The 13,948-nt window shown below is 33.3% G+C and overlaps 1 protein-coding gene across 1 annotated transcript in view; it reads right to left on the bottom strand.

Moving 5' to 3' along the window:
- Window positions 1-8,366: 8,366 nt before the first annotated feature.
- The window catches only part of LOC108365697 (aryl hydrocarbon receptor nuclear translocator 2-like), a 26,861-nt gene continuing 21,279 nt past the window's right edge, over window positions 8,367-13,948 (bottom strand). The window contains exon 7 of the mRNA XM_017619815.1: window positions 8,367-8,512. Coding sequence (XP_017475304.1) covers window positions 8,367-8,512 — 146 coding nt within the window. The remainder of the gene's footprint in view (window positions 8,513-13,948) is intronic.

The raw sequence follows: 13,948 nt of genomic DNA, 5'->3' as shown, positions 1-13,948 counted from the left end.
TCATTTACGAGATAAATGCGAAAAAACGTAAATTTCATGAAAAAATCAGATTTAGTGGCCCGTACTACCTCGCCGGTGTAAGTTACGACTTCACCGCAGTGGGCACTTTTGTAGAGCATTTAATGCTGAGAAAATCCCCATTTTGGACAAGGTGATACCATTAAATGCCGCTGAGCTATAGAAATTTAAAAAAAAAAATTTAAATTGCCGTGTATTTTAAATGGAAAATCTTCACACGCCTTGGCCGAGTACTTAAAATTAATATTAAGGGCTCAAACTTTCAGGGAATTTTTTTTTGGGTATTTCCAACAAAATTTCACGATGGGACCGAAAAAAAAAAATAGTCGCAAAAAAAAAGCACCCTAATATACATAAGTATGTACATATGTATATATGTGCCGCCATATGTGTTTAGATATTTATGCAAACAAGAAACATCCCAGTAGAAATCGAATGTACGCATTCATGAAGAATGCTTGCTATATGAGTGAATTAGTATGAACAATTCATGCGTAGTCGTGAATTTCCACAAATAATTTCAAATTACAGCGAACTGCAAGCGAACGTACGTTTTTGTTGTTTTAAGTACGTTTCTCGATAAATTTGACTACTATACAGCAGTGGACTTTTCGTAATATTTTCAGTATTGTACAAAAATGTTAGTGAGCGGACGTGTTGTGCGATAATATTTTCAGCACCAACGGGCTTTTACAAGATATGCATTCGCATATGTAAATGCTACCTTTTTTGTATGTACCCGTATATTAAAATGTATCAGAGAAGTAGTATTTACATATCTTGTAAGAATGCTTTAATACTGTTCCATTAATGTATTTTTGTATGTTCGAAGGATTGATACAGCCATATGCATACAGCAGTAGTACAAGTGTATGGTTAGAGTACACATACGCTCTGAGAAACCACGCGTGTTAAATGGAAATGAAGATTCATTTCAAGTTCATGCCACCAACAGCGATGCATAAAATTTCTACTGGGATGTTTATAGTACATACATACATATGTAAATATCTATGTAATGCAAATGATTACACAATCGTTTTGCAAAACGTAGTGTTTTTCAACATTTGAACAATTGAATGAAGCATATCGTAATAGAGTAATTTCCCCGCGCCTCCCCCCACTTATGTCAAGGCTGTATCTTATCTGCTGCAAGCCTTCAAATGAAGATTCAGCTTCTAATGACGATTATCGTATTTTAATTACAATTAATTGTTGGTTTAATTTCATTTTCACTAAATGCTTTCACAAAATGCAAATGTGTCAAAGGTCGATAAGCTTTTGCAAGTTTACCGTGGCGTATACGTAATATGTAAAATTACGTTATTATTGGATTATTTAAAACGCCATAATGCAAAAAAAAAACAATTCAATTTACACGAATGGTTGAACTGTATTAGGGTTGAGCATTGTCACTTAACGAATCAGTTAAATGATTTGATTCTACATTGGCATTCGGTTGTATGGTGAGATGGTGAGAACGAGAGAGGGAGAAAGGAAAAATTTAAGAGCGGAAAAATATATGTAATTGTTGTTGGGAAAATATTTATGACCTATTAAATCTTTAATAAGTGTAAAATTTTCCAATGACACTAGGCATAATCACCAGCCTACGGCAAAATTATTTTTTTTTTTAATTTTTGTAACATGTATAATTAAATCAGGCATTAATGTAAAATTACGGCAATAAGTGCCTAAACTAAACCATAGTTTCAGTTGTACATTTTTCACCTTACAACCTCTACATAACTATTGACATCTAATGTAGTTGTATAAATTAAGGTAATTAATTTCTGTTTATTATCGTAATTATTAACACTGGAATTTCTTATGTTATTTTTATATGTTGTTATTTTTAATATAATGGAATCCTTTTTATGAAGTCAGTACAAAGAAAGTTGAAAAAGAAGTCTTTACAAAGTTTGCTCTTTCTAAAATGTTCGGATTTGCAAACTATTAATGAACCGATAACAAGATGTATCCGGTTGTGTAACACTTATTCTTCTCTCATAGATTTTAATACTTCCTTTGCTAATTTTAGACTTAATCTCTTTAGAATTTTTAATTAAGCATCTGTCCTTAGTCTATAAGAATTAAACTGTTCAGTAGACTAAATATATAAATAAATAAATATACCAAACGAAAGGAAAAAACTTGAATTTTTGATAAAGGAAAACAAAGACAAAATCATTCGGGCGGTTTTCAAGAATTTCGGTAATAACCGGAAATGTTTCACCAAAATTTCAAACTTTTTAATGAGAAACTTTACATAAAAAAATTTGGTTTGCAGTTTTGTAACTCAATAAAATTGAGTATAATAAAGTGCGAGCGGAAAGTGCTGCTCATTTGTTTCTCTTTCAAAAAAATTGTCGAACATACGTACCTTGTATGAAAAAAATGCGTAACACAATCAACAAAGAAAAAATTGCCCAAAACTAATGGTAAGCCTTAGCGACTTAAATTACACTTTATTATACTAAAATTTCACGAATTTTTTAAACAAATTTTACGGGGTAAAATCTCGAGAAAATTATCCCACAAATTTTTGATATAACTAAAAGGATACTGTTAATACAATCTAGGTTCATTGAAGGAGGCTTTAAGATCTGTAAGCTGTTGTGGAAAAAATTTGCAAATTTTGCTTTGTCCCGTATTCCGCTCTCCTAAATATGGTCACCGTAAATATGACATTTCGTAGAGCATGTGCTTGGCAGTTACAATATGGAACGAACGACCCACTAACTAATAGCAAGCAATATACATAGTTCAGTAGTAATCAGTGTTGCCGCGAATCTTTTTAGCGGTAGCCAAATTCCGTTAAAAAAAGGGCTAAAAGAGAGCTAAAAAAAGTCGTTGTGGCTAAAAATGGTAGCTAAATTTTTTACTTACATACATATAAATATATAAGTATACACGCAAACATTTTCAATAAGTGATGGTATAGAAAAACAACGAAGTCTGCAAAAAAAGCTAATATTTTATCCAACCAAAAACCTTTTTGTATAAAATGGGAGATATACGACACCAGCTTGCTGGCTCCATCAAGTGATTGTACCATCAGGCTCGAAGCATATAACTTACCAGCATGCTGATACAATATTTATTTCTTTACAAATGAGGTCGAGGAAAGATCGAAATGATTAGAGCCGAAATTTCATAATTTTTCTACCATTTTTTTAAACATTGTATTTTTTTTTTTGAAATTCACAACTGCAATATCATGAACTTATTCTTCCATAAAAACGGCTTTGACCCATATAGGGCAAGAAATTTCCGCCAAAATACTTTTTACTTAGAAAATTTAGCTAATTTCACCACTGACGACACCAGCATGCTGGTACAATCATAAAATTTTCAAATAGTTTTTGAAGTCGCACCAGCAGTTGGTGCAATCACACCACAAAAACACACACGGTCAATCGACTTGATGGGCCATTTAACAAATAAAGCATATTAAGAGCCGTAAACTTATCTATTTTGAACTATAGTAGTATAAAAACGTAAGGAACATACAATACATATATGTATGTATATCAGTCTTTCTTAGTTTAAAAATTCATCTCTTACATAGATAAAAAAATGATATCAAATTAAGCATATATAACTTTTTCATGCCAAGTATGAATAAACTCTCCAAAGGGCTAAAAAAAGGGCTAGGGGCAATTTTAAATTTATGTGGCCAAAAAAAGTATGTTGTAGCTAAATCTAGCCACCAAAGGGCTAAAACGGCAACACTGGTAGTAATAGCTTTCACCGAGGTGCACACAAACGAAAATTATTTAATCTAATTAGTTATCATATTAATTTAAAAACAAGTTGACATATGTATAAATATTATCTCAATCAAAATTCGTTTGTAAATCACCCCGTTTAGCTCTCAAATTTGTTGTACTGGTTTTCTCACGACTCAGGAAAAAATTCAATTTCTTCTCTATGCGGCTGTATTAGTTTTTTCTGCTGAATCATGCGCTTAAAATATAATTTTACTTAATATTTTATTAACATGCCTTTAAGAACTGCTTTCCCGTGCTAGTGTCCATTTTTTTTTTACTTTCCCATTTGATGGTTCATGCTTTAACAAAAAATATATAAATCACACTATCAAACTTTATACAGGACTTGGAAAAATTCCACAAATTTTTATATAAATTTCGAGCTTTTTAACCGGAATTTTTAGAATTTTTTTTTGGGTATGCAGTTAACATGCTTATAAATCTAATGAAACAAGTGCAAGTTTTGAGCGGCTAAAAAATCGCATTGATTTTTAATATTTTTTTTTTTGCTTTTACGGTATTTTTCTAGGTTCAGTATAAAGTTTGCAAGTCTGATTTATACAGTTTTTGTTGAAGCACGAACCATATTTTTATAAAAAAAAACATATCAAACAAATTTTAGCTTGAAAACCATCTTACATATTAAAGACAAAACAACATTCATCCATTTTTGACCAATGTATGTTTGTAAACCTCAATATTGTAAGCTTTATTGAAAACGTGTGGATATTTTAAGACATTTAAAACATATTTTTAACTTAAAATATCATTTTGCAATTATTTATGCAGTTAGTCTTGTTTACATCGCATCGCATCAAAATTACCATAAAAAATAAATAAAAATTTTGGTCAAAATGAAGTTCGAAACACGATTTTCGCACGCTGGCGAAGCAAGGCTTTCGATTTTGAAGTCCGGCTTTGTTTCAACGCTTCTTAAGGNTATGTTGTGCGATATGCTCTTCTTTACTTTGGGCATTCGCACAGTGCGGGGACAGCCACATCCACAAAATATGGATTTACTTTCAGCGGTCGGAATATTTCCCCCTTTCGTAGCTGCATTTCAGCAGGCCAATTATCACGACACCCATTCCATGATTACAAACAAGTTATTTGCATTAAAAATTTTAAACACCGAAACTTTGCGTAAATAGCCCCTAACTTAGAGTGGGTATGTTCACTGATTACTGAGAATGGTTGCCTTCAAGTCGTGTACCAAAACATTTGCTGTTGCTAAGTAGGCAGATGCTTAAAACTTTCACATTTTGTTGTCTCTTTGTTCGAATGAAAAACACTTAGCAGGGCTGAAATAGCAAAGTGTCTATATATGACACTAGCCAGCTGGTCAGAAAAAATACATTTGACATTTGTCTTTCAACACCTGTATAGCAGAGGCTGTTCATCCAGCTTTTGTCATCTAACTAATAAAATATTCGCATATTATATTTGCCATTTGCTCATGAGCTTCATCGTCTACTTTTTACACTTTATAATTGTATTTAAGTTTTCATTTGCATCTCAGCATTCTTTATGGTGCTTTTCGAGCTCAAGAGAACACGCGCCCGAAATAAATTTCAATTTAAGTTCATTGAAGCGATATTTAATTTTGAGATGCGTTGCTGCCCAAATAATACAAACAAAATATTTATATCTAATGGTTAATTTACCTACATTTTATTCGTTCACATATTGCAGACGCAAATGTATATACAGGGTGGGCCAAATAAGACCTACTAATGTCTTACGTATAACCGAATTATTTTTAACCTACTTCCAAAAAAAGGAGGAGGTCATCAGTTCGTCGGAATATTTTTTTTTTATGTAGTGTTACCGCATAACTTTGGACCACGTCAACCGATTTCGATAATACTTTTTGCATCGGAAAGGTAGTGTCTCATCCGATCATTGGATCATGAGATATATATACATATATTTTTTATATGAGAATTGAAGTCGATTTTTTTTGCTAAAAAGTAATTGTTAATGTTATTAGTATTTTTTTTTCTGCACTTTAGTTAATCTCTTGGAAAATTGTCGTGGATACTTGCAGAAATTGTGCAAGCACTGCTACCGCAAGACCACCAACAGCGACTGCAATATGCTACTCCTTTTACGCAATTAGCCACACAAATTGATTTTTTAGGTAATTTTTCGATGTCGGATGAAGCGCATTTCCATTTAAATGGTTATATCAACAAGCAAAACTGTAGATTGTGGGGCTCTGAAAGTCCAAGGGCATCCAGATGCACTGTTTGGTGCGGTATTTTGGCCATTTCTGGGGCTTCTTACGGAGCGATAATTGACAACTTTTTGCCGCAACACGGCAGAGCAGCATTCTTATTTGTGGTTCCAACAAGATGGAGCGACAGCGCACACTGCAAGCAAACTATGGGCCTGCTGCGTGAAATTTTCGGCGAACGATTGATTTCAAAAAATTCAGATTTCCCTTGACCACCTCGTTCGCCAGATTTAACTGCAGCCGACTATTTTTTACGGGGATATTTAAAAGACAAAGTGCTAATAAAGCAGAAACTAAATATTAGACAGCTGAAGCAGAATAATTGAGACGAGATACGGAGCGAGCCTCCATCCAGATACGCTGCGTGGCGTAATCATTTGTAGGTCTTACTTGGCCCACCCTATACGTATGTATATGTATGCATGTGTGTGTTGCAATTTATGTCAGAAGTTCAGCGATGAGTAAAATTTAATAAATAAAGTAATAAAATATGAATTTAAAAAAAAAAAACGATTGATTGAAATTCTTTATTGACTCTAAAAGCAGACATACAATTTTGTGAGAAGATGGCTAATGTAGATCGCACTAATTAATAATAAAACGGTAAATTGTTGTGTAATGGAGTGAGCAAAATTAGTGCGAGTAAACGAACGGCTAGTCTAAGAAAAAAAATAACATAATTTGTTTGAAGGTTTACAGTTTCTCCATTCGATTTAAATGCGATTTCGAGTTTTTTTAACAGAAAATGTAAGCAGGGAGTCATTTTAGAGTCAGAAAAATCTGAGTTTTGAGTTGTAACCCTCATTATGAGCTCAAAAAAGAGTCAGAAAAGAACATATATACCCTTCTTCGAAGGGCACGCTAATACGAGTCCAAGTTAGGAGTCATATTAGTCTTAAAAACAAATATTCTTTATAATTTTGATTATTAATAAACTTTTAGTTCTACGTGAACTTTGTTTTTTTTTTGTTCAACTCACAATTTATGACACGAAACGAGTCCGAAATGAGTCAATCTGCTTGACTGGTTTCAGAACCATATTATTTATGGCGAAAGAAATACTCATTTTAGACACACAAATTCTGAGCACTCAGATAATTGTTTAAAGGGTAACCCTGAACTTTTAAGCAAATTTTAAATTAAAGTTGTTGAAACGATGCAAAGAAATTTGATTCAAAGTGAACATTTGAAAACCAGTTCACTGTAGTTGAGTGTGCAGAGGTGCTCGCTATTATTCGCAAGGCTCCAACATATCCTAGGTTCGATTGCCGTTTGCCTCAACATGCATATGTGAAGTTTTTTTTTTATTTTTACTATTATGGAAAGGCACAAATCTCATTTATACATATAACGAAGTGTTGCCACTATCCAACGTACATTCATTCATAGATATGTACGTAAGGCGGTCCATTACTCACTAAAACCTATCAGAATTAGTTACAGCCTTTCATCAAAGACAAAAAACTTGGATATCTATTATGGCTTGTAATCACTTCCTAACTAAAATGTCCGATAGGCCTATCACTTGCTAATTTTTTCTTGTTCTTTTTATGCTACTTTCTATCAGCAATTGTTAACTGATATTTTATTATTTTTCATATTATTTTATTATCTATTATATTATTTTATTATATTTCATATTATTATATCATTTTATTACTTTTATAATATTTTATTATTTTTTATGCTATTTTATTATTTCTCATTATGTTTTATTATTTTTCATGTTATTTTATTACTTTTCATATTATTTTATAATTTTTTATATTATTTTATTATTTTTTATATAATTTTTTTATACATTATTTTATTATTTCTTATATTATATTATTTTTTTAATATTAATTTATTATATTTTATATTATTTTGTGATTTTGCATATTATTTTATTATTTTTTATATTACTTTACATATTATATTTTAAATTATTTCGTATTATTTTATTATATTATATCTGTTATATTATTTGACAATATTTCAATACATTTATATTATTTTGTTTAGTTATAAATATGTTTTCATTTTTTTATTTTACTTTTTTATTATACATTTCCAAGTATACAAACGCTTTTGCAATCATTTATTGGCAAATTTTTATTAATTACTTTTTTATTTTCTTTTAACTGTATTTATTTTTAAGTTTTTCGTTTTGAATTCTTTTAATTAATATCATCGATTTCAAATTGTTCGCGTTCACTTTTTATCTATACACTATTTTCTCGGATAATTTTGCACGGAATTTCACACGCGTCAATACATTCTCGCATACAACTCGAATATTGTCCGTCCAACATTTATACATACAAAATAACGTATGGAATAAATAGAAATCTTCGTACTTACCTTATAACGTAATTCACGCAAACGACACTTTGAGGTTTTAGTTTGTCATAAACAATTGTGGCTTGTGTCACGATCCAACAGTAACCACCATATTTACCCAGGAATCTATAACGGCAAGTCTCGCCTTGGCCTTTGCCCAATACTGAAAAACAGAGAGAGAAAACTTAATTATAGGCACATCATATATTTATATGTGTATGTGTTTACAATATATTAGATAGATCGTTTAGATAGCACAAATTGTTCATTTTGCAATATGATAGTCTTACTAATAGTTGCTTGGAAAATTGTTGCTACTAAATGCCTAAGTATACGAGTACGATTTATTGTGGTTTTGTGCGGCCTTGATAAGCTAAATTACGCAGTTAATATTTTTTTTTTAAATTGAGCATAAAAAAATGTTTGAAATCTACTGACTGCTATTAATATTTTATTATCTTCCAACATCTTCACAATAAATACATACATGCATTTGTACAAAAACACGTTTGTATGTGGTATTTGCGTAAGAGGTGTTGGATGACGTCCTTCCGTCATCTAGTATGCATAATATGTATGTGTGCAAAATACTACACTGTAAGAAGAAGCGCATAGATCTTCCAATAGCAGCATTTTTTCAAGTAGGCTCTAAGACGAAAAAATACGAGAAGCGCTACAGGAATTTAATTAAAATTAAAATATTTAATCTCCATTTTTAAATGTGCATTGCCGTTCGATGCTGGAAGTAGCGCAATTAAAAATGTTAATCTTTGCTTTATTCGAGTACATTAAATTCCAAGCTGGCACATTTGGCTGGGTAATTTCAAATTTTGAAGAAAATTTACCACCAAAGGGAAGCTACAAATAAAGGGCTGCTGCCAATGAGACCACGAAACGAGTGATGACCCTAAACCCGATTCCAATATGATGCTTACTTAGTTGCGAGGCACAACCACAAAGTGAACAGATGCAAAGGCATTTATTAGAGTATGCGATTTGATACAATCCGGCAAGCAAATTAACCATAAAAGCTTATGAAATTTGGGAAATAAAGAAAAGAAAAATAAAATGTCGTGCCGGTACTTTATATGATACGGGTGGAACACTGTAAAAATTAATTTATTTTAATTACTAGCACATGCGAAAAAGTCTATGGGCATAATTAAATACATTTAAAAACCCCTTCCAATTGAAAGTACGAACAATGCCTCCGCAAATACGTGAGCGCGAAGAGGTTGAGATGCTGGCCGGCAGGAAAATAGCGCGAAAATTTTACCATAGAGTTAGGCGACTTACGGAAGGTTTCAATTCCAGGGCGAACAATGCCAGTAAGAACAACCATGGCGACCTAGTGACCGATGTCCAGAACGTGCTTAAATTATGGAGGGAACACTTTTCCACGCTACTTAAGGGTAGCAGCACTAAAGGCTGAGGAGTAGACCACCTGGAGCTCCCAGTCGATGGTGATGGAGTCGATGTTCGACCGCCTGTCTATGACGAGGTACGCTGCTGGAGCTGACAGTCTGCCAGCTTAGCTTTTCAAGTACGGTGAGGAGGAGTTGATAAGGTGCATGCATAAGCTCTTATGCAGACTATCGACAGCTGAACGAATGCCCGCACTCTGCCCAATCCACAAGAAAGGCGACCCCGCCATACGCATCAGCATAGGTTATAAGGTCTTATCGAGCGTATTGTGTGAAAGACTGAAGCCCACCGTCAACAAATTGATTGGGCCTTATCAGTGTTGCTTTGGGTCTAATGTATCCACCAGAGACCAGGTATTCAACATACGCCAAATATTACCGAAAATACCCACCAGAAAGGGATCGACATTCACCATCTATGTAAATATATTTTCTACTTTTAACCGACTTTCAGAAAAGGAGGAGGTAATCAGTTCGTCGAAATATTTTTTTTTTTATGTATGTTACCGCATAACTTTGGACCACGCCAACCGATTTTGATAATTCTTTTTGCATCGGAAAGGTAGTGTACCAGAGGTGGTCCCATACTGACCATACTGGTCTGAGTTTAGATCCGATCATTGCATCATGAAATATATATATATAAATATATTTATATTTATATATATATATTTAAGCCTGTTTTTTTTTGCTAAAAATTACTTGATAATATTTGAGAATTGATGTCGGTTTTTTTGCTAGATACTACTTGTTATCCATATTTTATTTATTTTTATACATGTATGTACGTACATAGAATTATCATATTTTTGTAATATTTGTATCATTTGGCATTCAAAAAATTTAACCATTTGAACGAACCCAACCGCGGTTCAGAAATACCGGTTCTTGAACTTTTTTGTAATTGGTTCGAACCACTGAACCGTTATGTTATATGGTATATGTATGTAGCTGATGTACTTTTAAAACACTGTTTTCGTCTTAAATTGTACAAATGTTTTCTTCAATAAATATCTCAAATATGTATTAAACAAAAAAGTTTGAGAACAAATTTAAGTCCAATATTCGCCCAATGCCAGCGTCAATGCCATTGCCAGTGCCTAAGCGATCCCTTCATTATTCTGTCATTTCTGCTCTCATTCAGTCACTCAGTCGCATTCGGTTTTTTCATTTACAAAGTTATTTTCACATTTAAACCATTTTAAGCGGAAAACTTTCACTGCATAGTGGATGTACTACGTACAAGTATGTATATTAGTATAGCCACAGAAAAAATGTTATTACCACTATCGTCTGCTAGAGCAGCAACAGCAACATCAACGACATCACCAGCTTTTTGGGGTCAATGCACATAAATGTTCTGGCAGTCATTCTGACGAAAATGAATTTCTTGTTGAAGCCGGTGGCGTCGACTAAGTGGAAGCGGATGCAACGGCAGTGGTGCGATAGCGCAATCCAGGATGTTCTTGCATAGCCCGTCCCCGGAATACCGGTGTGCCGACATGCCGCGGATGCATTGTAGTATTTATGGCATTAACCATTGCTAAGCTGCTCGCATAAAAAGAGAAAAAAAAACAAGCGGAATGCAGCAAGCAAACAACACAAAACAATACAACACTTTGCCATGAACTTGTTGTGTCCTTTAGCCAAGGACTTTTCCGGATGGCAGCACGTCTCAAGGAAAGAGCATTAGTTCTTGCCGAGCTGGCGTAGTGTTGTGGAAAAGAACGTAGCTGTTGCCAAAATTTATGAACATACGCTACGCAATATTCAATGCATCTCGCGCCAGAACGGGTAAAAGACGACGAAGAACACCGTACTGAGCAAAAGTCGAAAGGAGATAAGAGTTGCAGAGAATGCAGAGTAGTTCTTCGAAAGCCATATAGACTATTTCAATGTTGGGCGATAATGTATATAAACCACCACATATGTATGTATGTAAGTATGTACGATTGGGTACTTGCATGCAGCATTGTTGGCGGCGAACAAACCAGCATCGAATGGGAAAATCACAGCAGCAGGCAAATTGCACTGCAAAACCAGCAAGGAAATCAGACTCACAAACGCGAAAAAAACAAAATACGACTAATACGGTGCAGACCTACATATGTTCGAGGATCCCTCCATTAATGCCCAGGCGGATCGTAAAATACTTAAGTACCAGTTGTAGCAAAGAAACGCATATATTTTAAACAGAAAAGACGGCATAAAAATTGCGGAGTTGTGAAATATTCTTGACTACCTTTGTTTTCAACACAGCGGCGATTAAACAACTACGGAGCTGCACAAATCTAGTGCCGGAACCGTCAAATGCGGACCACTAAAACTTATAGCTCCCATACAACTGATTGCTCATTTTAGTTCTCGGTCCTGGTTGACCATTCTGGGGAAATGCTCACATTTATTTTATTAGCAAACAACAAACTGCGAAAGATGTACTTATGTATGTGCATAAATATATATATATATATATACGTAAAAAATTGGCGAAAAATATCCAAAGCCCAATAGAAACGTAGTACTTTGAATACCGGGTGACCTTCGGATCTCTTCCCGAATGGAGTGCCCATTTTCTTGGCCGCACGTGAGACCTAAAACTGGACTTCGGAGCACAGTCTAAGATTTGACACATCTAATTAATTAATTAATCCCAACGGCTTTTTACCCTCCATTCCCGCCCAACCGACACGAGGGGCGTAGTCCGCATGAAGTACGGAACCTTTTTTTTTTAGCTGCTTTTAATTCTGTAATTCGAAAACTATTGAAGGTAGATTAATGAAATTTTGCACCAGGTACATTATAAGATAGGAGAAGCGAATTGGTCATTTAGAGTTACCGTCACGCCACCCTATTATATAATTGCAATTTTTAAAAAGACAAAAACTGAAATATTGAACTAAGTACAAAGGCTAAAATGCCCAAAATTGATATTTAGTATTTCCCTATAACAAGGAATTATAAACTGACAGATATGGACTTAAAAATAAATATATTTTTTTTTTTATGGGGGTGGAAAATATCGATAAAAAGGTCAAGTTGGGTAAACAAAATTCCATCATAAGTTTAAGTGCTCCATTGGAAAAGGTAATGAATCACGCTTTCTCTATTCAAAGCCAAAATACAAGAATTACTCGAAGAAAATGAAATTCCTAGTAAGCCTGAAAAAATAAAATTTCATCAAAAACTGCACTTTCCACCAGCTAAAATTATGTTTTCTAAAGTCTAAGAGGAGTGGCAAATAAACTGAGATACAAACTTTACGAACGAATAGTGACGGATAACGAGTTTGCGGGTCTAATGAAATTAATAAATTGCTAAAAATAAATTTAAGTTAACATCGTTTTACTTTAACATGAAATACTCAGTGCTAGTTTACTAAAATCCCAAAAATGTATATAATAAAGAACGTACCTAAAAATATAAGACCAAAATTGTATTTGAGCAATTTTTGCATAAATCATATAACGCCGACAAATTAAACACTGAGACTCAGTTTCAAATATACAAGTTTAAATAATATTTCTTGCGCACTTTTACTATTTATTTATTCATTAATTTACACATACATATGTATGTGTGTGACGGTAGGAGGTTTAGTTCGGGTTAAAGTCTCACAATGACGGGGTACACAGGCTTTCGAAGCTTCCTCTTCATAAACAAAAAAAAAAACATTAATGTATGTACAAACAACATACAATGACTCAAACAAGTGTTCACGTAGTGATTTTTTTTTTTAATATGCATAACGTTTTCAAGTTAATTTTATTTATTTTTCTATAAAATAATTTTCCAAGCTTTGACCAAAACCATATAAATTTCAAGCTTTATGCATAATTTAGTAAAATTCAACAAATTGTAATCAAAATTTCGAGCTTTTTAATCAAGACTCTCTACATTTTTGGATAAGCAGTATTATAGCCCCTACAATTTAAGTCCCACGAAGATTTTTAATAATGTTTTGTTCTTGCTGACGGATTTTTGTACTCTTTCCATATAAGCATGAATTTCTTATGAAACAAGAGAGTTTTTGTAAATAGGACTTCAGCCATCGCAAAAGCAGTCACCAAAAAAAAATCTTTAAAATCAACGGGATTTGTAGTCGGTTGAAACGTGCACTTTATATCTCGAAATGTTCTAATAATTCAGATTATAAAGCTCGAAATTTTGATGAAAAT

The sequence above is a fragment of the Rhagoletis zephyria genome, unplaced genomic scaffold (assembly GCF_001687245.7).
Source record: "Rhagoletis zephyria isolate East Lansing unplaced genomic scaffold, Rhagoletis_zephyria_1.1 Rzeph_scaffold_01962, whole genome shotgun sequence".
In the NCBI taxonomy this organism is placed as follows: Eukaryota; Metazoa; Arthropoda; class Insecta; order Diptera; family Tephritidae; genus Rhagoletis; species Rhagoletis zephyria.
The sequence above is the reverse complement of the archived record's forward strand: the minus strand, read 5'-3'. Positions and strand labels throughout refer to the sequence as shown.